The sequence below is a fragment of the Corvus cornix genome, chromosome 6 (assembly GCF_000738735.6).
Source record: "Corvus cornix cornix isolate S_Up_H32 chromosome 6, ASM73873v5, whole genome shotgun sequence".
Lineage (NCBI taxonomy): Eukaryota > Metazoa > Chordata > Aves > Passeriformes > Corvidae > Corvus > Corvus cornix.
In genome coordinates this window covers 5,362,291-5,387,085 of record NC_046336.1, presented here as the reverse complement: position 1 = coordinate 5,387,085, position 24,795 = coordinate 5,362,291, and the positions used below count along the sequence as shown (strand labels likewise).

Sequence of the window (24,795 nt, the reverse complement as noted above, 5' to 3'; positions counted from 1 at the left end):
CCCAAAGCTTAGCAAGGATCTTTCCATGCCACTACAACCCTCTGGAAAAAAAATCCGCTGTTTTTGTGTTTTGCACCATCTGTATTTTTTTTTTTTTCCTAATAGAGTTGATATTTAAACCACAGAATAGATGGTGTTCAGCCAAAAAAGAAAATAAAACAAAATATGAGACTTTAGAAAGAGATGAGAATATCTGCAATATGCACTTAGAAACAAAGATCTAGTTTTCCAGAGCCCTGGACTATTTAGAAATATAAACAGTGGGAAAGGAAAACAGCTTTGTTCTGGGTAAATTGAGCCAAAGATTGAAAAAAATCCTTTTAGCTACTACAGACCAAAATTGCAGTTCTGTAAATGCAGATAAGCATCTCTTAATCTTCTGTTTCAGAAAATTGATTAAATTTGGAAAGTATTTCCCTACAGCTGCTCTGAACTCCAGGTTTTATGCATTATCCAGGTTTGTCTTCCTCTGAATCTCTGGAGACGCAGTTGTGACTCAGCCACTGGAGCAGAAGTGGAGTCCCTGGTTTCCTACCCCTCTGCCCTATCAGGTGACCCTCGGGCAGGGATGGCAGAAGAAGATAAAATGTGATCAGGAGCTGCAGATTACAGTTCTCAGCTGTAATTTAAGAAGGAAGTTAGTGACAGTTCAGTTTGACCTGCAGGTTGTTCCCTCTGTGGCCCTGCTGCAGGAATCACTGAGCCATCCAATCCAACATAAAGCATCCCCTGAACATCAGTCAGGGGATTTGCCACTGCTAGAGATGGGATTTTTACTCAACTCTGTTAGCAAGGAAATTAGAGGAAAATTATTATAATAACTAGTCTTTTATAAATGCCTCCTCTGGCTGTTGTTTTGCTTTTATCAGGAGTATGCAGACTAAGATTTTCCACTTGGATTTCTTTACTGCTGAAGACTGTGTATTAAAATTCACCGTGGCAAAGCTCACTTTTGCATGAGGATACCTGCAAGCGTGCTTTTGTTTATAACTCCAGGTTATTGTGCAAGTGAAGGTTTGTGCTGACTTCTTGGCTGGTTCAAATTTCAGCAGAGACACGGTGATACTCTCCATTAAAGGAACGTGTGGCTTCTGTGCCACTCAGGAATTTCAGTTTTCAGGTTTTAGTTTTTCTGACTTGTTTGCAGCATTGAGTGGATGTGTAAATGCCTACGTGGATCAGATAGTTGATACAGTGATGAGTAACACTGTCCAGAAACCCTCCCCATACATCTGCCCATCCTGCTGGTACAGCCCTCCAGCCCCTGATGATGGATTTCCTAGGTAGGCAAACAGTAAAAATGGCACTGCAGCTGTGGGATATCTTTGGAGGGGGCCTGGGGTGAGATCTCAGCAGGAAACAGCTCCAGGAGAAAGGAGGGGAGGCACTAATGCTCCTTCCAACCCTTCTCAACTGCTCTTATCAGCGAGCCAGCCTTGAGCAGCCAACTACGCTCCTAAGAAGTGGAGGGGTTGCATTCCTGGCACGGGCCCAAAGAGCTCTTTGTATGGCTAGGAAACGCTAGCACTTCCAAAGCTGAATTCCCAGGCAGACACTGCTCCAAGGAGAGCCAGAAGGAGCAGAGACTAAAGGACGTGTATTTGTTTCTCTTTCCTTTCAGTCTGTTGCCTCCTTTGAGACTCCACTGTGCCAGGGAGAGAGCCAGAGATGCTATCAGCTCTGCATCTGCTTCTTCGATTCAAGGGAATAAAAATATTTGGAAGGGAGGATTGGGGACAGAGCAGCAATATAATTAAATCAGCTGCAGTACCCACAGAAATACTTCTGCCTCCACATGTGCCACATTCTGCTCATAAAAGGATCGATTTGCTCATGAAAGAGGGTTTTAAAGCTCCCTTTTCAGTTGTTTTTTCCAGACTCTGGACTGTGTCTGCTATTGGGCATCCTCAGCTCTGGAAATGATTCTGTTTTGGACCGAGATTTGCCAGTAAACTTTGGAAAAATAACCCAGATGTTCCAAAGCACATTTGAGTCATGGCAGCCCGGAGTACAGCAGGGCAGAATATCCACTAGGTGGGAGCCTCTCAATTCTAATGGGCGCTGGCCACTGTGGCAATTGAAGCAGCCGGCTCAGATTGACTCTCGCTCATCCTCCTGATTTCTAAGGAAGACAAAGTTCTGCTCCCTGGGTAGACCCAGACACCTCTTAAACCAAAGCGCTGCCTCCACGGGCTTCTGCCTGACTGACACTGGAACAACAGGGAATGAGCAGCCAATAATGCCTATTCTGGAAATGTTAATTTACCTTACATATGCCACTCATGACATATTAAGAGAGTGAGTAGCTCTAAACATTCAAGTTGTCTTTTGCTGCCTACATTTGGAATTGAATTTTGCTTTTGCTGCATACAGGTCACAGAAATTAAAGCTGGTTTTGCCATGTTCACAGCCAGATTTGCTCCCTGATTTATGACAAGTTGCATTCCAGGAGGAAATAAAAAGGGAAAAGAATGTAAAAATTGTGCTGGAATTAGCTCCTGCAATATTTTCCAGGTTCAAAAAATCTGAAATTTTGAAATCTGAGTATGTGCTTTGCAAATGTCCAGCTTTAGTGTAGCTGCAGTGTGATTGCAACATGTACATTAACAAGCTTTTTTCCATTTAAACAGTACACTTAGCACTCTATTTTCTTATTAATATTTTGAATTTTCTATTAAAGTTCATAGGAAATATATTTATCTATCAAATGACTTGCCTGCTACTGTGACTCCAATAAGCAGATGGCATGATCAAGCTCTAAGAGCCAAACAATGTCTGCACCATGCAGCAGTCAGAGTGAGATCAGACCATTTGTGGATGGCTTCATCCACCTACTTCTGCTCTGTACTTCACCATCAGTCACACTAAAGCATGTACCAAACACTGGAAACCGAGTCTGAAGTGGTCTGTAGCATAAGTGGCAGATTAGTACAAGATTATCAATCACTTTGCATCTTTAACTTTCTTAAAGGCAGGGCCCAATTGTATCAGGGGCCCAACAAACAACTCCATGATTCTGAACAAACCATGAAGCCAAACATCTGTACAGCTCTGGCTATAGCAATTGCTAGGTGAGACCTTTGTGCTTTTAGCTGAAATGGTTCATACACCTGGAGCAGGATATTCAAAATACCCTCACTGAAGACCTGGGCTATTCAGTGATACTCTGGGTGAAACATCAAGTGGTGTAAATCATGCTGGCCAAATTCATCATGTCTCTTGAATCTGAAGATTGAGAAAGTCTGTTGCATTTATTAACAGAGTGTTCATATGATTCAATCTTAAGTGCATCCAGCAGAGAACTTGGACTGGAGCCTTCTTCGGAACACAGCACGCGACACGTGCCAGACACGTCACTTACCCAGGTTCATCAATGCCAGCTCTCTGCAATAACTGATCCAGAACAAACACTTGAACTCCCAGTCCTGGTTAACAGAGCCTTTTCTTTCAGGTGACCTGTGAAAGTGCTGCAGGTACTCAGGAGGTAGAAAGCCAATTTAGATCTTACTGCAAGACGTGTTGTTTCCTCACCCACCAGAGATACCTGCTTGATTAATGCAGTGAATAACAATTCCATTACAACAGTGCTGCACCGTACAACCTGAGCTAGAGCTGCTGAGCAGCTGGGAGGGAGCTCTCTGCAGCCCATGTTCCAGGCAAGGGAACATGGAAAGCCCTGTAGAGCGTATCAACTCTGGTAACTCCAATTACACCATTTCTAGTTGTAGTGGAACACCCCGGAGCAAGTGTTTAGTTTGGTACTCCTGGGTGTGTGAAGCTCTGTGCAGATAGGAACCTGGACAAGTCAGGAGTGCTGTGTTTGCACTTACATGAAGAACACAAAAAGTAGCAAATGCTTCTTGAGTGTTTTCCCTTCTGAAATAGAACATATAGACCTTGAGCCTGGAGTCTCATCTTATATTAGCCAGACACTACAGAGACTCACTTATCTTAATAACAGATTTTCCTGAAGCCAAGATTTTTGCTTGGCAGTATTCCCTACACGAACATTTTCATAAATCATTCTGATGTGAAGGATGGCTAATGACAATATGAACTAGAAGCCACATTGCCTCAGGGTCACAGCTATGGCCCAGCGACACCCCAGCACCAGAGAACAAACAGTGAATCCCTGTACAGATATCCTGTGTAACCTGCCTCACTGGCAGTGCTTTCACCTGCACAGGAAACCAGGCTAAATCCTACCTGTCAAGAAAGACAATTTAATTAACAGAAAAAACATGATGTCTTGCCAACTAAATTCAATCACTAAAAGGCTTTTCCTCGTCAGCCCAGACTGTTCTCTCTCCAGCTGGATGCTTGTCGACCCTGCAGCAGCTCAAGTGAATCCTGAATCACTCGCCCATGATAATTTCTCTGAAATGCAGTCCCCTCTGTTTCTTAGCAGGGTATGCCCTCACAAAAATGTCTAACTGAAGTTAGATATCCCTTTGATAGTTCCTTTCATTAATTTTTCACCTACTTGCTGACCTTATTCATTAGCTCTGCTGAGTATATGCTTGGCTGCCTACTGTGGCAAAATAAAAGACCCCCCATTCTTCATGCCTCTGTTTACATTCTCTCAGCTACAAACCCCATTTGTATCACTTCCTCAATTTACAAGAGCAATTTTCCTGCAGGACCTTTTTAACATCTGTGTCCCCTGTGTCTGAATCAGCTGCTTTTGTTGATTTGGAAGAGACTCTGGCATATGCTACAGGGAACATATGGTCTAAGTGTGCCTTTCTGTTGCAAAACTGAGAGTGAAATTCCTCTGCAGATTGGAAGCAGAATAAATTGCTGATATTGTGCCTTTTGAAGCTACTGCTGACATTGGTGAGGCTGAGCAGAGGTTTTATGCCCCTGAGAGAGCATGAGAGGCAGCAGAGGTAGGAAACATGTTCAGGGAGAGGCACCACAGTCCAGGACTGATGTGAGATGAGCAAGTTATGGGATTTGTTGCTTAGAAAATAGGTGAGTCAGAAAAGGTGATGACAATACAGACATCTTCAAGTAAATGCTCTGGGAAAAATTATTATTTATAATACTTAGGAGTCAAAGGCATACTACAAGCGAGGACAGGAAAATGGGTCTGTGATGGAGCAGTGTGGTTCTGAGAGCAAGGGACATGCAGGATGGAAGAGCTGCAGGAATGAAGGAGCGAGTGTCAGCGATTATTTGGTTTGTCAGTGTGATAAACAAAACCCCCTGTCAAAAGATGAATGACTATCAGTGTCAAGCAGTATCAGGAGATCTTTGATCCTGCCGCGAGCAGGAGGAGATCTTGGCTGTGCTCAGGGGTTTGAAGAGGCAGAGGTCTTTTTGAAATAAGAGATACGTCAGTAACGAGCACCTATTTCCGAGGGATTCATACTTTGAATTCCTCAAAGCATACAGCTTTGCAGAAGGTAACTTCTGCATTTGAGGGACACCGTGCATCCACTCTTCTACTTAGAGTAACTATCAACAGGCATCTGTGGCTGCTCCTGTGACTGTCAGATGACTGCAAGTGGTGTAATTGTGAAGCACAGTTACCTCAAACCAAACCCACTGAGTGCATGACATGCTGATAGAGAACCCATGAGAAAGCCACTGCTTTAAACCTCACAGACACACTCTTAGCCTTCAGGTGTATTTCTAAGTGAAACTGAGGACTGAGACACACAGTTGCAAGGTGCTGAGAAAGTTCAAGCCAGTTGAATCTGAAGAACAACGCCTGCCCCACACCCTTACTTGAGAAGCATTATTTTTGTTGCTTATCAACTATAACCTCGAATTATCAGTCACGGGGCAGGGAGTTTTGGGGAGGAGCTCTGAGCTTTCTCTCACTACACCGGGCAGTAAGTCGGAGTTGCCTTGCGACAGTGCCGGAGGGCTGCGGGCTCCCCGAGGCCGGGCTCGGGGGTGCAGCAGGGACCGGCCGGAGCGGGAGGGCAGCTCCGGCTGGTACATTCCCCCGCGGGGCCCGTGGCAAGCAGCCCTGCCCTCCCTGCACAGAGAGCCGGCCGCGCCGTCCCGGGGACGCCTGCGGCTCCCGAGGCGCTCCTAGCGAGCCGTGCCCGGCACCCCGGGGGTCTGCCCAGCCGCGCTGGACACAGCCAGAAGTTTCCAGCCGACGGCTCCTCCGCCGTTCCCCGCCCTCCTCCTCCTCCGCGTCCCGCCCCTCGTCCCTCCCCCGCCGCCGCCGTTTCCAGACAGTTCCAGCCCCGCGCCCCCGCCCCCCGGCCCCCGGCGGATAAAGCGGCCGGCGCGGCCCCCCCCCAGCACTGCCCCGGCTCGGCGCGCCCGGCCCGCCATGAGCGCCGCCGCGCAGACCCCGCCGCCGCCGCAGATGGAGGGCAGCGCCGAGCCGCTGCCCCCCGGCTGGGAGATCAAGATCGACCCGCAGACCGGCTGGCCCTTCTTCGTGGATCACAACAGCCGCACCACGACCTGGAGCGACCCGCGCCTGCGGGCAGCGCCGCAGGTAGGGCGGGCGGGGCTGCCCGGGCAGAGTGTCCCGGCGGGGCGAGGGGTCGGGGGGCCGCGCTCCCCCCGCGCGTGGCGATGCAGTGAGGGCAGGAGCTGCCTTTTGTCTCTGACGCACTGCAGTCCCTTTTTTGTGCATTAAATCATTTGATACCTCGGCCCTGTAATGTTTATTTAAAGTTGGTTAAGTCCGCCCGGCCTGCCAGGGGAGAGGCGAACCTGATGTATTTTTCAGCTGTGAATTGCCCAAACGGTGAATGCCTTTATAAAAGGAGAGATCCAGCACGGACTCTGACTTTTTTATTCTTTCCCCTTTTTCTTTTTCCCTGGTCCCAGACTCTCCCGGCAGCTGCCGCTCTGGTTTTGTGCCGCACGCTCAGGGAAAAGCCGCATCTCAGTCCAAATATGTCCATGGAAGGAGAGGCGCGGAGGGGAGAGCGGCCGGGGTTTTGCCGGGGCCCCGAGGAATGACCCTTTCGTGTCAGGTTCTCCGGGTTTTGGGGAATATAGCCCGCTCCTTGGGGGAATTCATCCCTTTGACCCAACAGCGCGGCGGCTGAGGGCAGAAAGTGCTGGAAACTTGAGCGAAGTAGGAATTGCTTGGTGGGAAAGCCATTCCCCGGGGTCTCGGTGCGCTTCTCTGCGCGGAGCATCGCGTAACGCCGGGCACGCCGGGCTGCCCCGCTCCCCCGCGCTCCTGGGGTGTCCCTCCCGGCAAGGGGCTCGGGCACGGAGCTCCGCGGGGCTGGACCGGAGCCCGGGGCCGGTGGCCGCCGGGGAGGGGCCGCGCCGGGGAGCGGCGGCTGCTGCGGGAGCCCCGGCGGAGCCGAGGGACGAGGCTGCGGGGAAGGGGATTGCTGTTGGATGCAGGATGCGGCTGCGCCAGACCCGTTGGAAGTTTTCCTCCCCTTGCCTTACGTACAACGTGAGGAGCGAAGTGCTCAAGAAGTGTTAATTATTTTAAGAACTTACTATTTCTTAAAATAGTAATTGCCCGATTTGCGAGCGCAGACCGTGACTGAAAGCTCGCTGTGAGAGCAGCTGGCCTTGAAAAGGAAGGGACGTACTTCTCTATCACAAATTAACCCCCTTTGCAGCACTTCAAGTGCTAGTTCATTTGATCTATAAATAATTTCTAGTAATAATACACAGGGGTCTTAGAAAAATGTAATTTGATATTAGGAATATTGAGACTACCATAGGAAAAAGTGTTTTATCTCCTTTTTTGAGGCACCTGCTAACGCTGGCAGTTATGGTAGTAAAAATAAGAAATAGTGTGATTTTTATAACCATCGAATGTACTTGAGAATAAAAGTGTGCTGTTTACTCAAAGGCTTTTGTTCCAGGAATACCAGTTGAGATTTAGCCTATTTAACAGAACAGTCAGACTCAAGCTGCTTTCAATAATTGTGTGAAGAGAGTTGGAAGTTCTCTGATGGATAAGCCCTCTGCTTGAGTGGGTGCCTGAAACAAAACAAATTTTCACCCCTATCTCGTGTGAAATCTGTGGTAATGAGAAGTGCCTCTGCCTCTTCTGCCAATTCGCAAGGGCTGTCACAGGTACAAAAAGGAGCACCTGCTTTTGAACAGCTCTTGTGGGATGCGTTCTCTTCCAAACAGGAAAATCTGTTACTCCTGGCTGTAAGCAGGAATGTGTGCTTTGGGTTTGTTCACTGAGAGACAGAGAAATGCCCCCAGAGATGGACTGTTGATTTTTTGGGAGTTCCAATCTAAAAAAATCCTCCAGTTTATGAGGATAGAAGTGGTGTGTAACTGCTCTCACAGAGCCATTTGTCAGAGCCTTGAGTTAAGTGTGGAATTCACAGACAGCTGCTGAAATCATTAGTTTGTTGAGTACCAGTGTATTTCACAAGGACAGGTACTAGTTAGCAAAAAAAGTCTTAGAATCAGGGCCAAGGAAAAATACGTCTTTTCCTAAATAATATCTTCTTGGCTAGGTAATGTCAAGGAAGGCAAATTACTCACTGAAATTGAATTTCAAATCCAGCAAGGATTTTTGAAGACACCAGACTTCTGTTAATACCTGAACAGGTTGGAAGGACATGACCACAGATGAAAGCAGAAAAAGACTTGATGAGGAGAGTTTTCTGATTTCCTTCATTCTCAGCCCAGCTCAAATGAGAACTTGGGGCTTTTAGAAGTGATCTGAGAATCAAAAAAGCTGACTGCATGTGTCAGACTTCATGCTTTTTTTCAAGGATGATTATATGAAGATCAAACTTGTGCTGACTCTGTCATTGTGTTGCTTTCACTGAAATCTGACAGTGAAATTAGTGATCTTTTTACTACCTTTAAGGTGGTCTTGCACTATATCCACCAATATTCTCTGTGAATGTTTGTTCCCTTTCTGAAGAGATTAGGCAATGAACTGAGGCATTACACTGTAAGTGGACAACGACTGGAGCACAGATCTAGGGCTAACCGAGCTTTTCTAGCTCAGTAATAATAGAGCTGAGACAGTGTCATAATAAAGTCCTGTTGTTCCCAAGTGCTTGATCTTGCTCTTCTCACTTACCCTGGGCTTAACATCAGTGTAGCCATGCTGACTGCAGTAATCTGTGCCAGATACATAATCAGGTAAAAGTTGAAGTGGCTCTTCTGAAACTTTAACCCATGACAAAGCCATTTTAAAGCAACAAAACCAGACCCTGAGTTTGCATTTAACTCTGTGTTTTAGATGCATTTGTGAATTCAGATGGCTCTGTTATTTCCTCATTCAGTCTGACTTTTTTTTTTTACCCACATGAAGGATGGGTGTTCTTCCTCTGCATGTTTGTTTCTGTTACATGTGAGAAATCACTGCAGCATAAGGATGGATTAGGGAGTGCTTCATGAGAAAGAGGAAAAAATCTCTTGTTGTTCCGGTGAGAAATTAGGGATGACTTTGAAAATGACAGAAAAATATTTATTAATGAAGCTTTTTGGTAGACTAATGATTTTCTTTGAAGGATCTGATTAGTTAACAGTAAGACATTTAAAGAGTAAGGCACAATCAATACAGTGAAGATGTACATACATACTTTTAGTAAAAAATGTGTTTACTAGCAGTGCCACTTCTTTTTATTATTATTTTGATAGAATTACTCATTTCCTATGCTTACTTATTGTAATTATTTTCTGTGCTAACTTAGGGCATCACAGTTCTGCATACTTCCTGCAGAATTGTCTTACGGGATTAAATTGTTAACTTGGTGTTCCGCAAAGTGTTGATAAAAATAGATTGCATTTAAAGAAGAAAACAAAGAAGGCTTGTATAGGTATTTATCGATGCCCCTTCTATGTGTTGTTGCCACATGCAGTAAACTCCCTGGGAAATAATGCAGCTAAAAATAAACCAAAGGAATTGACTGTGCTGAGCTTCACTAACGGATATTGAAGTGATCAATAGCTCACTGGTGCCTTGGGTTTGAGATAAAAGCTGCAGCAGCCAGGCAGGAGTCAGGGAGCAGTCATAAATGTGATCTATGATAAGTATTGGCTGCAGCAATGAGTGCACAGGCCTGAACAAAGGAAGAAGCAGCCATCTCACCCTCCTGATGCTTCATTGGGGAACAGCTAACTACACCTAAGTTTTCATCCTCTCCCTTCATGACTGTTGCATCTCTTTCTTCTCTGCTTCCCCAAATAAGTCTGAAGTCACTCAATTCGCATCTCTTTAGCAGTGGACTTATTTTTGAGCACTGACTTCTCATGGTCAAGTTGACTGAAAAATCCTTGGTAGACCAAATTAGAAGTTGCATTGAGAGGTCAGAGCAGCCCCTCTGATGCTGCACCTCTCGCAGTGCTTCCCCTCAGGGGAAGGGAATCTGAGGTCAACGTAGTAACAATTAAGGTCTCTTTCACCTGCAGTGTTTTTACATTCCTAACGTGATGTGCATTCTGTCAGGCTAATAAATTAGTTACTGGATTAAAAAGGTACTGCACAGAAAAGGCATAATAGATAGGAGTGGTAAAATTATCTGTAGGGGATTTTTGGAGGGTTGTGTTCTGGCTTTGTCCAGATTCCCTGCAGCTGCTTTGTGTAGTTATTTAAAGCCCCCCCCGACAGAACATGGTGAGCAGGGAATTAACTTAGAGACATATCAATTAACCTGAAAACAAGGGGTGGATCTAATCAGAAATAAGAGACAGGAACATGAAGAAATGATACTGGAGATAATGCAAGAGGAAAAGCAGAGAAAAGGTGTTGCAGGGTTCTGTGTAACTCCTGGCACTGTGTGGCCCGTGTCTAAAGGACAAAGGAAGAATACTTGTGCCAAGTGGCAGCATTCTTACCTAGGAGCTGTAATTTTAACACTTGTGTGCACAGGCAGAACTTTTCCATGACTATGTGGCAAAAATAGAATTGTTCCCACTGGAGCCATGATAAGGCAGGTAACAATCCAATATGCTTTGGGCTGTACAGACAGTATCACTCTCTAGGTAAGCTGTGGTCTCTCTCCATGCCAAGGTAAAGGTAAATGTAAATTAGAAGAAGTGGCTCGTTCACACAGATCACATTACTTAATTACAGGCAAAAAGAAAAATGCTGTGTCTTAAACATGTTGCAGAAGCTGTTGGTTTGATTATTTTTATTTTTCCTTCTTTTACAGACAGGAAAATCAGGCATGGGGTGGGAAAGAGACTTGTCTGACATCACCCAGTAGGCCAGGTAGCACGAAAGTGTGGGGTTTTTTTATGGCTGATGGCAAATCCTTATAATTAATAAATGGGGTGCAATGTAGCATTCTTTTATAGTGTTGGAAAATTGCTCTTTGAGGAGATGAAGTCAGAAAACTGCTGTGTACAAAATGAAATTTTAGATGAAAATGTGGAGCCTAACTATAAACTGTGAAATTCACAGCCCCACTCTTCAACCATTATCTGCTTAGTCTCCTTTGTTTATGAGGCCTTGTTTTGCTAATTCTTGAGGCTTGTGCTTTCTGATGTATTTCAGATTCCTGGGCCATAACTAATAGGAAAGCAACAAGTTGACCACCTGCTTCTTAGGTAATGAGGCAGTGAACAGAAATAACTGAATAAAGTGTCATTCTCATCGCCCTTGACAAGGATATTTCTGTTAGCTCTCTAAAGGGCTTTTCTCTAACTCCAGCCACTAAAGCTGGCAGGGTGGGTGGTGATCCCAGCTCTCCCAAGAGCACTCTGCTCCTCAGAGGGAGAAGTCATTGTTTCTTTCTCAAACGTGTTCAGTTTGGCCCATTGGGTGCTTTCAGTGCCAACTTCCACTCATGGGCACACAGGGCAGGTGTTGTCATGTCTGCCAAGGCATTTTAGCTGAAGAAAGAATCTTCCTAGTGATTAAAAGAGGACAGGTTTTGTTCCTGGAACAAGATGGATCTGCAAGATAACAAATACATCTGCTCCAGTAAGGCTCTCTGTTGTGAAAAGCTCAGGATTAGTTTTCTCCTTCAGTTTTTAATAGTGTTTATTTATTTCTAATGGCATCGGTTAGAGCAAATGTTAATGTAATGCTTGTATAATACAACTTGGTAATTACAAGAGAGAACAAAAGGCCTGTTTGCCTACACCTGTGTATGCTGGGAAATAAAACTCAGCATTCAGCAAGTAGAACATCAAAAGCAGCTTGGCCTGTAATTGGGTTACATGATGCGACTGACACGAAGCTCTACTGAGACAGCTCATGCAACTAAGCTTATTCATGGTTTCCTTCAGTCATTAGCTAATGATATCTTGCTCAAATGCCTATGCACTCAGTCTATATATTTAAGCATAAATTGTGAGTAAAAGGGTGAGAATGCAAATGTCTGCAGCAGCTGAGGCAGGGCTGTAAGAAGTTTGGAGTCAGCACTGAGAGCAAATCACTGGGTACCTTCCAACTTGTGTAGTTCTCTGGGAAGTGCTAGTAAAACCCAGCTCATGCTGATGTTGTGCTATTAATATGTTCAAACACACAGCACTGGTGAGGAACTTCTTAGAAATACTTGGGATATGGTGGTTTCTGTTGGTAGCAAAGGTAGTGTAGCACTTTTGTAGTTCATGCAACAGAGAAGGAAAAAAGGTCTGGCTGAAAGTAAAGTCCAAGTGGTTGTGAAATCTAGTTCTAATGGCTAAAGGTCTGCCTTTCTATGACAAAAAAGAGTTTTTTCTAATAAATAGAGTGGTTACTTCATTCTTAGATTTGAATATTGGGTACTACTGGCTTTTTTCGTTATTCATAGCAATTTCTGATAAAATACAGGTTTGAGCAAGTGTGTGAAGAAAACTTTATTATATGCTACTCATTTGAGTTATGTTGCTTTATTTGATTGTGAAAGAACAGAATCATGCTATTCCCTTCCTAAATATATAGGATCTGGGCTTAAAATTAAGGAAGTTGTGTTCTCAAGTAAGATTTTTGTCAGGTACTGGTATTTTCTCAATCATTTGAGCAACAAGAATAATTGTTTGCATGGTAGTCTGTAGCAGCAGCTTACAAGTTTGGGATGACACTGAAGGCAGTGGACCATCTGTTTGCATACAGAGAAGTTGTTTAATCTCTTGGCAGTGTGGGTAAATTTTATTTTCCTGTTGCTAGATATTTACAAAATGGGTACAATTTAAATACTTGCACTGCTCTTCAAGAGCTACAGGGGTGCTACATGTGTGAGTAACGTGCTTTAGAGAACTGGATTGACTGCAGTGCAAATAACATCAGTACAGGTTAAGAAAAATGCAAGACTGCAATGGCAGAAAAGGAGGCTCTTAGACTTTTCTTCAGAACATTTTAGTATTTGAGGAATGACAAATGTATTATGTAAGGAGTCTCAAAAGGGAGATTCTGAATTTGATACAACTATTCAAGTCATTTAACATGAATACAGAGTATTGTGACAAATTTAATTTGAAGGGTAGAGCTGTCTGGAAAACTCCAGTGGCTATTTGCCAGCATCAGCAGTGACTGAATTTGCAGGTTTCTGTGTTTGAGTCTGGAATAACACTTGAGCATACTTGGGGTGCACTAGGAGTTATCCATTATCCACTCCAGATAGTACAGCTGTACTGAGAATCCTGGTGCAAGGTTGTGCTTTTTCTCTTGCTGTTGCTTTTTTCATTCCGCTGGCTCGTGGCCTCAGAACTCACTTAAAACGTGAGCAAGTTGGAGGATTTTAGTGCCAGTCCTGACAGTGCCCTTCCCATGGGAAGCCAGCAGTAGGATTTTGGGGGTATGAAGTGTTTTTTCCAGTTGCACAACTCGTGCTGGCTGCACCTTTATTTATCCTGGTGATGGCCTCACAACAAACGCTCGTCCTCGTCCCGAGAGGTGCGAGTGCTGTCACTGCTCCTGAGCAGACCTCCAGGCACAGCTCCACTGTCCCTCCTGCAGCTGGCCCAAAACTCTCATTTGCCTGGATGTCATGACTTACCTCAGCACCTCCTGAAGTGCTGGATTGGATTTGTGTTCCTGTGGGTATTTCAGGTTACCTGAAATGTAGGCTGGAGCTGTTGTGAAAATTTCTGAGCTGCTCAAGGGAGTTTTGCATTTTTGTGCTTCCTCCTTTTGAAAGATTCTATCTCTTAAAGATAAATTAGGTGTGTGATCACAGCTGGGGGTTGCTGAGAGCCAGTCCTTCTACTTACTGAAAATTAGTTGATACTCTGTTGCGTGTACGTGCTGTCAATTTTAAGGAACTTCTTGTTTCCTTAGATGAGGTCAGGAGAAGTTTGCTACAATTTGTTTTAATGCAGAAACCCAAGTTGGGTTCCTGGGTGTTTTTTTTATACTTAAACCAGGAAGGATGATGGACTAAGACTTGTCATTCGTTAGTCATTTCTCTGTGCAAGTTTGTGTTAAATGTGAACTCTGGGCTTTTTCCAGGTAGCAGGTTTGTTAATGTAACAAGCAAGAACTGTATGCGATAGAAGGCAAAACCAAAAAATGGTTACTTTTTGTTGTGCTAGCTGTGCTGTGGAATTAAAGCATTAGGAGGGAATCCATTAATTTCTTTTCCATAGTGTTACAATGAGAGCTTTCCAGAGCTTGATTCCATTCCTCCCCCTTGCCAAAGTGTCCCCAGGCACACCTGAGCTTCTCCTGAAGTCTTCCAGAACCTGTTTGTCCGGGCTGGAAACAGGCTCCCATGCACAAAACAGAACTGATTTGGCCAGAAGTCTGGAGACAGGGACACTGGGATCTGCACGCACTCACTGTTGTGTCGGATTCTCACTAAATACAGACCCAAACCACTGGCAGCATCTCCCTGAACCCAGGGCTGCCATAGTCTTTGGCTGTGGTGTCTTTCCCCAGCGATGGGAGTTTCAGAACACCTGGATTGTCCATGTTTGTGATTGTAGGGCAGTGGGAAGAAAAGAAACAGGAAAGAAAGAATGTTAAAGATGTGTCGAAACAAGCTGGCTAATGTAAGCAACTGCGTGGAGAGTTAAGGATTAATTAAGTGTTGAAGGGAACAATGTAGATCAGGAAGTGCAGTTGTGATGAGAGCACCTTTCCTAAACCTGATCTGTGCCTCGGAGCCACTGATGGTGGGGAAAAACAAGGACACTGCATTTGCTCTTTTACTGAGGGCTGCTCCAGTATGACTGTGCAGTTGAGGCCTCTGTGGTTAGACCTGACTACAGGGGAAAAAAGCCAGCAACAAAGGGCCAGCTTGAAATACTAACTTTGCACAGGAGCAGCACAGGTTGTCTGAAGCTGTAAGAATATGTGAGAAATCATGGGAGTATAGTTCATGCTGTGGCACTTGATGAGGGGCCAGTGTTTCTATTTAAAAAACAAAGGCAACAAAACAAAAAACCCCAAGGTATTGATAGCAGTTTTACTTCATTTATAAACTGGATCATTTGGAAAAGCAGTCCAACCTGATTTTTGCTTTGTGTTTGGGCTGTTTCTTTCGTATTTCTTACCAGGGCTTAAGTTGCAGTGGCAGATTTCTCAGATTGCTAAGAAGGTTCAAAACAAGGGCAGCCTCATGGCTCTGAACACGAAGACAAGGGAGGGGAAGCCTGTGACTGGACTCTTTGGGGGTGGGTTCATGGAGGGTGGGGGGAGTGGGACACTGTCCCTATTGAATGATTTATCATTGTGGATTACTCCAGAAAACTGGAGGTCTTATCCCCAAATGGAGCTGTTAAAGACAACGCAGACCCCAAAACAACTACTCCCTTAGGGCAGTTCTGTACACCCAGGTGGAGCAGAGCAGGTTTGGCTGACGACTTTCTCATGCCAGGGCATCTGTAGGTGCTGCTGGCCCACCCAGCTCCTAAACCCATCCCAGCACCGACCGTTCCCGCAGAGCTGCTGGAAGTGAGAGAATCTCCTTTTTATAGCGGTGGGAGCCGTGGCTGTAGGTGGGGTGGCCGCTCAGGTTACTGCGGCGGGGACACTGTGCCGAGCAGCTGGCGCTCACAGAATGCCCGGAGTCAGCGCAGCACCAAGGTGCTGCTTCCTGCCAGGGAATCATCGGGTCCCCTCCCAGCCCGGCTCTGGTGCACGCTTGGCTCCGGCACAGCCTCGCATTGTTGTCAGCTGAGCACACCTCAGATTTATTTTCCAGCAAATGCAGTTTGCTGACGTAACGGCGCGTCCCTCCGGATCCCGGGAGAGCTGTGGGGCCGGGGTTATGCTGGTGGGAGGTGAAAGAGCGAGTGCTTGTTGGTGTGTGGGGTTCTGAAAGCCCCCGGACAGTCTGCGTGGAGCAGAGGAATGTGGTTTCCTGGTAGGGTGAATTTAAAATGACTCACTTGTGGATCCCGGTGCAGACGTTGGCATGAGGTCATCCTTGTTCTGCAGCTGGGAAAGCCAAGACTTCAGATTGCTACTCTCTGCGAACTTTCTAGGCTTGGCTCTCCTCTATGCCTCTTCCAGAATTCTTCCTCTGTGGAGGGTTTTTTCCTTTTAATGAGTAAAAGGAAATGGAACAGTGGGGCTTAGACTTTGAATTTGTTCCTTTCTGTGTTTTTTGTCTTCATTAGCTTACGTAAATAACAGCCTCTATTCTCTGCAGTTTCACTGCTAAGAGGTATTCTCAGATATCACTTTTTAAGGTGATACTATCATATAGGAAGGACTCTGATAATCTGGTTGGTAAAACAGTAAATTTCTAATGAATTAGTATGTTAATGTGTACAGGAGCAACATGAAATATTTTTGCAGCTTAAACACCCCTTTAAAAATAGGGTTTCCAACACTTGCACCATATGTCCCCTTATTAAATTCTCCTCTTACTGAATAATGACATTACCCTCTGAATGACAGAGGTGCTTGTTATATGATCTGACTTAGAGATACATCTGGAACTTGGCCCTCGCAGAGTCTCAAAATAGAATGACCGATGCAGGAAGAACTTACTAGAGGACTTGTGAGGGCTCTTAGTGCAAACCACTTCCACCCTTGCCAGAGCTTTGACATTGCCCAGTGAGTGTACTCAGACAACACAGGGATTTTTAAATCTTGCTTTTCAATGTTTTCCTCTTTGTTAAGCTATCCTGTCTTCCCCTTCCCTCTCCCTCAATATTTACTGAACCAGAGCCTCCTTAGCAAGAAGTGAATGCATGTTTAGTGTGCAGTGTTAGTATCTCTTCAAATAGCCGGGGGAAGAATGATACCAACAAAACTTGTGCTTCTGTTGGGATTAGTCTTCCTTGCAAGTGTCTTTTCAGATGTAGCACAGATGTGCTCTGAGCAGTGCTGAGGAAATGCTTCTGGTCCCATGGGCACTTGTTTGAGTTGGATGAGCTCCCTCTGAAGAGGGTGGGTGGGCTGGTGGCTAAGTGCTAGTAATGCATGATAAGTAAGAAATCCAGCTGGAATTAGGCAGGTATTTCAAAGCACAAGTGAGTGCTTATGAGAAGTGGGGGTGAAAGCCCCACACATTAGCAGACTTTTTAGCTTGCTCCCCTTGCCTGCAGTGTTGGCACCTGCTGTTGGCTGCCCTGCACAGGCCTGAGAGGGTCTGAGCTCCTCACACACAGCTAATGCTGCTTTTGGGGACAGACCTTTACAGCAGCTTTCTCTTACCATGTTTATTGAGCTACCAACAAGTGCTCTGTGCTGTTTTTCACTTCCAGGAAGGCCAGTCCTCAGCAAATGGCCCATCCCGTGACAGCCCCAAGCAGCCAGCGGCCCGAGAAGGACACGTGGGATACCCCAAGCTCCGGGCAGGCTATATCCCCATTCCCGTCATCCACGAGGGCATCGACGGCCGGCAGCAGCACCCCTGCTTCTCCGCCCCACAGCCAGGGCTGCAGAGGTACAAGACAGAGGCTGTGCCCACCCCGGGGCAGGCTCAGCCCCCCCTCAGGGGGGCCTATGGTGGCCCCGAGTCCCCGGCGAGGGGGCCGGCGGAGGCCGCGGCGGCCGATAAACAATGTGGACAGACACCGGCAGCTGCGGCGGCCCCGGCGCCGGCCACGCATGGACCCGAGGTGAGCGTCAGCGGGGCTGGGCTCTGCTTGCAGTGGTCTTTGCAGCATTTGTGGCCTGAATGTCACACGGGGAGCTTAGCCTTCAGAAAGCCCAGCTCGCCACAGGATTGCATTTTCCCAACATTTCCCAGAGTATTGAAAGTGCACAGTCATGGCAGCATAAATATGTATGGGTTTTTTCTAGCATCAGCCACTTCTGTTCCGGAATGATTCTGCAGAGATAAATGCAGAGCTGAGCAGGCCCTGTGGCAGGGGAGGGTTGTTTTAGGGTTTGTACAGGTTTCCCCACAAGTGGAGGATGCATACTAGCCTCTTCTTCTGCACCATGAGTCAAACTGGGTGAACAAAGTGGGAGAGACAAGTGTCCAGTCAGCTAACAACCCAGGCCACTTCAGAAGTTCTTTGCTTCCTAATTTAATATTTCAGATGTATAAAATGTATTTACATATATATGGATTTAAAAGTGAAATGTAAAGTATTTTTGTCCTTCAGTGACATGTGAAAATATTTTCAGACTATGAACTTCTTAGGAAAAAAAGTCACCCTGCTTGTTTTGTGTTTCAGAAGGTAGGATTTTTGACCTGCTCTCTGTAGAGATTTAGCAAATTGGTATTCTTGTAATATATGGAAATATAAGCCTCATTTTTATTCAAAGTAAGATGAGCAGGAAATTCAGCCTTCACCAAGCTGAAAACATATCAGGTCTGTAATTCAACAGTGGTGGCATCTTCTCTGAAACCCATTTGGAGTTTGAAGAATGTAATTAAAATCCTGTTGGCAGGTTTCTCATCTCTGTTGACTAACCATGCCTGTCCATGCACTACCTGGACAAGAGGCTCAGCTTTTCCTTCTCCCAGCTCTGTACAGCTTTGCCTTGTCTGCAGAGTGGCTTTAGTTATGTGTCTTCTGTGCTGCTTAGAGATAACCAGGGGGGACCTCAGAGCTTGCTGTCACCTGCTCAGGCAGTCAGTGTGAGTGCCAAGTGACCAGAGCCTGTGTTGGTGACCCTACACTGCATGTCAGCAGTGCCACCAGTAGTGCCACTGATAGCTGCTCTAATGCAAACCAGCGTTTATTTATTCAAGGTTTCTGTTCCTTGAGCAGTTTATCAGCAGCAAAAGAGGGGTCTTGTTCCCCTTCTCTCCTGCTTTGCCTGCCTTCTGCTCTCCCAGTTCCATCCTTTCACAGGAGAGGGGGCAAAGGGGAATTAGCCATATCTGCATTACCAAATTAATGACATGCTCTAAAAAACCTAACAAAACATAAATCTGTTATTGTGGCCAGATCAGAAGTAAGTGTTATGTGCTCTTAGGGGTTTGGGTTTGTTTCCAGCACGTAATTTGTTTGCTTAGCTTAAGTTTACCTCAAATTTAACAGGTTTAGACAGGAACAGCCATGCAAAAGCAGCAAACATTCTGACAGAGCATCCACTCCCTGCTCATTTCAGGGCTGGGAATGCTGTAGCTCAGGTTCCTACTTGTAATAATGATGCTCTCACAACTTCTGTGGTTTGTCTAGAGAGGCTCTTGGCCAAAAAAACAGGGAAATGGAGTCCTTGCATGCTGGAAACACGAGCTCAGTTTCTATGATGACTGCCTCCTTTTTTTTTTTTTTTTTTTTTTTTTAGAAATAAAAAGTAATGTGAGCACGAAATGGTTAAAAGTTAATAACGGAGTTTTGTTTTCATGGCAGCCTCAACCTCCTGGAGCATCTGACTCTCCAACAGTTTCCCCTCAGACCTCTGGCAGACCCAATGCAGGGAGCCATCCGCTTCCTCGCGGTTATATTCCAATCCCTGTGATCCATGAAAATATGCCACGCCAGCCAGCACAAGCCTACCACCAGGCACAAAAGACCCACTACCCTGCCCAGCAGAGCGAGTTCCAAGCCCACCAGCCGGTGTTCCACAAAATCCAGCCAGAGGAGAGGGAGCCCAAGGCGGCACGAGCGCAGTCTCCGTTCAGAGTGGCTCAGAGAGGCTCCTCCAGTCGGGAGAGTTCCCCGGCCAGAGTGAGCACCCAGATGCAGCCCCCAGCTCCCATCAGAGTGCAGACAGTAGTAGACAGACCCCAGGTATGTAAAATGGGGAAGTGAATCACCTGCCAGGGACCTGAGCGTGGCTAGAGCTGAAAAATGAGCTTGTACTAACACATACATAAAAGCACATAAAGCAATCTCCACTGCTAGACTTAAACAGACTGGGAGATCCTGAGATAAGCAGCAAGTTGCCTTTCCATCTGTCAGGACTGTGGTGGATCACTGAAATATGATTTAACACATGATTTAATCTTCTCTTGTCAGAGTATAATTTGGTGTAATTACACTGAGGTCACTGATGTTGCATTATGTTTATGAGAAATAAAAACAGGTCTGTGGGATTTGTGACATCTATGTAAATACACTTCACTGATGTCTCAGAACCATTTAGGGGATAGCATCAGATGCACAAAGTAATTTTTGCTATGAAGAAAGAGGATAAGCAAAATCTAGGGCTTCTTATTCTTGTGACTTGAAGCATGCTCTTGATCATAGAACCTGCTGCTCATTGAACATTTTTTCCATGTTAAAGTTCTTACTAAAACTCCAATTAAAAGGCAGCTGGGAATTAGACAACTGTGAGTGTGTGGAAGGGGGTATGTACAGAAATCAAGCCTTGATTTCCTCTCTGGAGATGTTTCACATTAAAAATGATAGTAGCAGAATTAGGTTAATATTTTTGAAAACCCAGGCTAGGACAAATCAAGGAAGACTCAAGCAAGATTTAATGGCATATTCTAGGTCAGTGCTGATTTATTTTTGTGGGTGAGAGTTTGCACTCACTAATCAAATTCTATGTTTAACAGGTAAAGCAGTAACAGATTTTCAGTGCAGGCCATTTACTTACTTGGTTTAAGTAAAATACAGATATTTTACTCCAGCCATTTAAATCCGTGAGAGCTGGATTTAGTATCTTTCAAAATCACTGTTTCTGTGCCCAATGTAAGTAAATGGGGTGTCAGGAGGAGGAAAATGCAGATAACACAAATTTCAGTTTTCTGCTAAGATTTCAAAATGAATCTCATTTTCAAGAGATTTGATTTGATGGCTTAAAACTGGAGTAATCCCAAGGACGGTCTCTAATCGCTACAGTGTAATAAGATTGACACAGTAACCTCTGCATGTAAATAGGTTAAAGATTAAAAATAAGCACTAACAAAAAAAGGAATGTCCTGAAAACAGGAATAGGATGAGAATAGCCAAAAATGTGATTAAAACTCAGCAAAGTAGTTGGCTTTTCCAGAAAGATGAGCCTTTAATTAGTGATACAGGGGATGAAATTTTGACTGTGCTGCAGTCAGCTGCAAGGAATCTCACTGACTTCAGTTAGGTGAAGGCTTTGCTCAAAGGTCCTATCTTTTAGAACTGCTCATAGGGCTGCTTTTGCTGAGCATGGGCAGGATTTGGTGGGTTGAAATTTAATGCTTGTGAGAGTTGATTGGTGAAAATAATAATGGCTGTTCAGCACAGTGCTATTTTTCAGTTGAAAACAGTAAAATTCAGTGACGCTCAGGAAAGATTAATCATCTCGTGTGTGTGAAATTGCACTGCTAGGAGAACAGAAAATTAGATGTTAGAGTACTCCTTCTTTAGAAGGAAATAAGGAGCGTTGTGTCTCAACACAAAACTTGCCTTGCTCACCAGGTTTCTCAGCAACAAGTCCCAGCTCAGGAGCCACCAAGACCAGCCCCTCCTCCTGAAATCAAGCCTGACAACAAGGCAGCCCCACCGCCCGAAACAGAGGCACCCTCCACATATATCCCAATTCAGGTCACCCACCAAGAACCAGATCCTAAACTACCACCCCAGAAGCCTCCAGCCATGGCAGAGAAAGCTGATAAAAAGGCTCCTTCCCCAGCTAAGGCTGCTCCCCCACAGGAAAAGCCTCCTCCCGAAGAAGTGGTGCCGCCAAAGACGATGGAAACGGGAGAACCTCAAAAGCATCCAGGTGTTTTGAAAGTGGAAGCAATTCTGGAGAAAGTACAAATGCTTGAGCAGGCAGTCAACTCCTTTGAAGGCAAGAAAACTGACAAAAAGTACTTGATGATTGAAGAGTATTTGACCAAAGAGTTGCTAGCCCTAGACTCAGTGGACCCTGAGGGTCGTGCGGATGTGCGCCAGGCCAGGAGAGATGGTGTAAGGAAGGTCCAGACCATTTTGGAAAAACTTGAACAGAAAGCAGAAGATGTCCCAGAACCAGTTCAAGTTGATGGACTTGAGCCAAATTTGCCAGAGCCTAAGCCACCACAGGAAATCATGGAGATTGAACCTGTGGTAGTCAAGAGCAAGGGAGATCCCAGTAATAAAAATGCTAAAGAGGAAACCAAAATGGAAAGACATCAGCCTGAAACTAAGGAAGAAGTGTTTACCAATCTTGCCACCACGACAAACACACCCAATAACCCAACTGAACCGTAGCCACGTGCTGAAATTAAAATCTCTCAGACTTTATAACTTAAAGTGTGTTTAAGTGAATTTTAAGTTGCATGCATTTCCAGAGCTCTTTTCAACTGGTTTTAATCAACATAGCAGCTTGGGACACAGTAAACACTTTGTGGGGAAAGGAGGGAGCTAGAAAGAAAGTGATGCATTTATCCTTTATTCTTACACTATGTAAAAGACATGTTTCAAAAATAAACCCTGTACATCAATTGCTTTTAGATCAGCTGAATGGGAAAAGAAAATGACTTCAGGGTTAATATTGATGCGTGTTGTTTAAGGTGTATTCTTTTGCAGGTGATTTTTGTAAAATCAGTGGCCTGCATTGTCAGAATACCAGTCCTCCTACAAGTATAGCCACTCTTAACAGTAATGTTTTTACTTTTAATGTTCACAGTTGGGCACTTTAAGTAATAATGGATAGAAAGTGTGTAAGAAACTGTAGGGATATTTATATGTGTGCAGGACTTCAATGCTATATTTTAAGAGGGAAATAAAATAATATGGAAGCCTAATTTAGTCTTGTGATTTTATAAGCTGGAAATGTAAAGGCAATAATTGGTTTTAAATACTCTTCTGAACACAGATTTGTTGGTGCAGCATTATAGTTGAAGTCTGACGGCTCATCAAGGCCTTTCTCCATTCATGTCCCCCCTTCTGATGTTGTTGCTGTGTCACATCTATGGATTGAGAAAGGAATTTGGCTGAGCATTTCTGCTCCCTCACCCTGGGAGTCACCATTTAACAGAGATGTTTATAACATTGAGATCTGTGTCTGTGGTTGTTTTACGGAAGTTTACAGATCCTAACTTCTACTGCAAAGACATCATTCTTTTATTAACAACTAACTGGATTTTGTATGCAGAAGTACACTTTCTTGTATTTAGAAATAATTTTGTATTTATAGATTCAATAGGATTCCTTTCACTTTGTGAAGCAATACTTTGTTCTAAGTGATTAGTAATTTGCCCTTAAACAAGGGAGATAAACCATTTTTCAGCTACATCCCTGTGAAATGAAGGCAGCAGAGTCTCTGCAGAAGGAGTGCAAGGGAGGAAGGGGTCCTAACTAAAATCCAGAAGTTACACTTGACTTGTTAATTTTACAAATGCAAATCTTTTACCTGATAGCATGTTTGCAGCATCCAAATTTATAAATACGAAAATAGATCTGATCAAGGCAGTTGATCACTTACTGAACTACACTTAGAATCAGGAGAGTGGGTTGGAAATGGGTTTAAACCCATCTGAAAATCTCTTCTTTTTAAGAGGCAGGTTGAGAGTGGTCATTGAGAACTGTCACTCTTTATTTTAAAGTAACAATATAGCATGTAAATTATACTGCAATGTGTGGCAGCATTTGGATGGTGAAGTGTCTGCTTAGTTGTAGGTAGAAGGCTGATGCCTCTTTTAGTTTCATTTTCATAGTCAACAGCACCATGTAAGAATACACAATGTCTTGTAAGCTTTTGGTTCCTCCAGCTTTGGGAGCAGCATTTGAGGCTTCTGGAAGAAGAGGTGTGAAAGTTCAGCTGCCTGCATAATTCCTGCATGAACTCACTTCAGTGGCACATTGCTCATGCAGTGTGACATTTCAGCTGAGGACACATCTGGCATCATGTAACAAAAATACTTAAATTGAGGAAAATCAGCTGTGGATTTTTAGAACTGAGCTCTCAAAGCTAAGTCTGTGGGAGCTATAAGGCCCTATCTCTTAATGGTTTCTCTTCATAGCCCACTACAATAATCCAGATCAAAACCACCCCATTAACTGAGGTGACAGAGTGGAAATTAAGATTATAGTCTTTAAAATGTAGTATTTACAGGAGTTAAACAGGTGCTAGATTTTTAATATGTGTCATCTGCTGCTAATGGGGCCTGATTCATGTTCCACGATTCAGTGTTGGTCGGAGTAGGTGGAGTCAAATTCAATTACAACTGATGGGGCTCTTCTACGAAGTGAAGCTGGAGGTAGAGCTGCACCTCTGCCAAGTGCTGCTTTAGAAGTTGATCCTTGAAGTGGGTGCTACTACTGCAGAATTAGGTACAACTCAAAACAAAGTGAGGTTTCATGATGTGGCCTAATAAGGGAAAGTACATTTGGCTGCCCTGGAGCTGCCTAGCTGGGAGACTGGTGCTCTGAGTCATAGTCTCTCTTTGTTTCCTCTTGCTCAAGACTAAGCTGTGCCCAGTCCACCTTATGTGTCTTGACACATCAGCATAGCTACACATCCTGCATATGGGCTGGGAGGAGGGAGTAGCCAAGGAGGAAGCAGCTGAAGATTCCCACCCATTCCCTGTAAGCTCCTGCTCTACTCTGTGCAGAGCCTGTTTGCTGCCTTGTGTTGGTACCAATGATCTGTGGGGCTGGCAGAGGAGAGGAAGGGGGATTCCTCATTCCCTTGCCTTTCTGCAGGATGGTGGTACCTGCTCTGTGCTTTGACCCTGG

General features: G+C 44.8%; 1 protein-coding gene across 1 annotated transcript; it reads left to right on the top strand.

Moving 5' to 3' along the window:
- The first annotated feature begins 6,283 nt into the window (after positions 1-6,283).
- BAG3 (BAG cochaperone 3) lies at positions 6,284-22,862 on the top strand. The gene is made up of 4 exons (XM_039554099.1): positions 6,284-6,466; positions 17,515-17,871; positions 19,564-19,944; positions 21,553-22,862. The coding sequence occupies exons 1-4, from the start codon at positions 6,296-6,298 to the stop codon at positions 22,324-22,326; spliced, it is 1,683 nt and encodes a 560-aa protein (XP_039410033.1). The 5' UTR covers positions 6,284-6,295; the 3' UTR covers positions 22,327-22,862.
- The last annotated feature ends 1,933 nt before the right edge of the window (positions 22,863-24,795 follow it).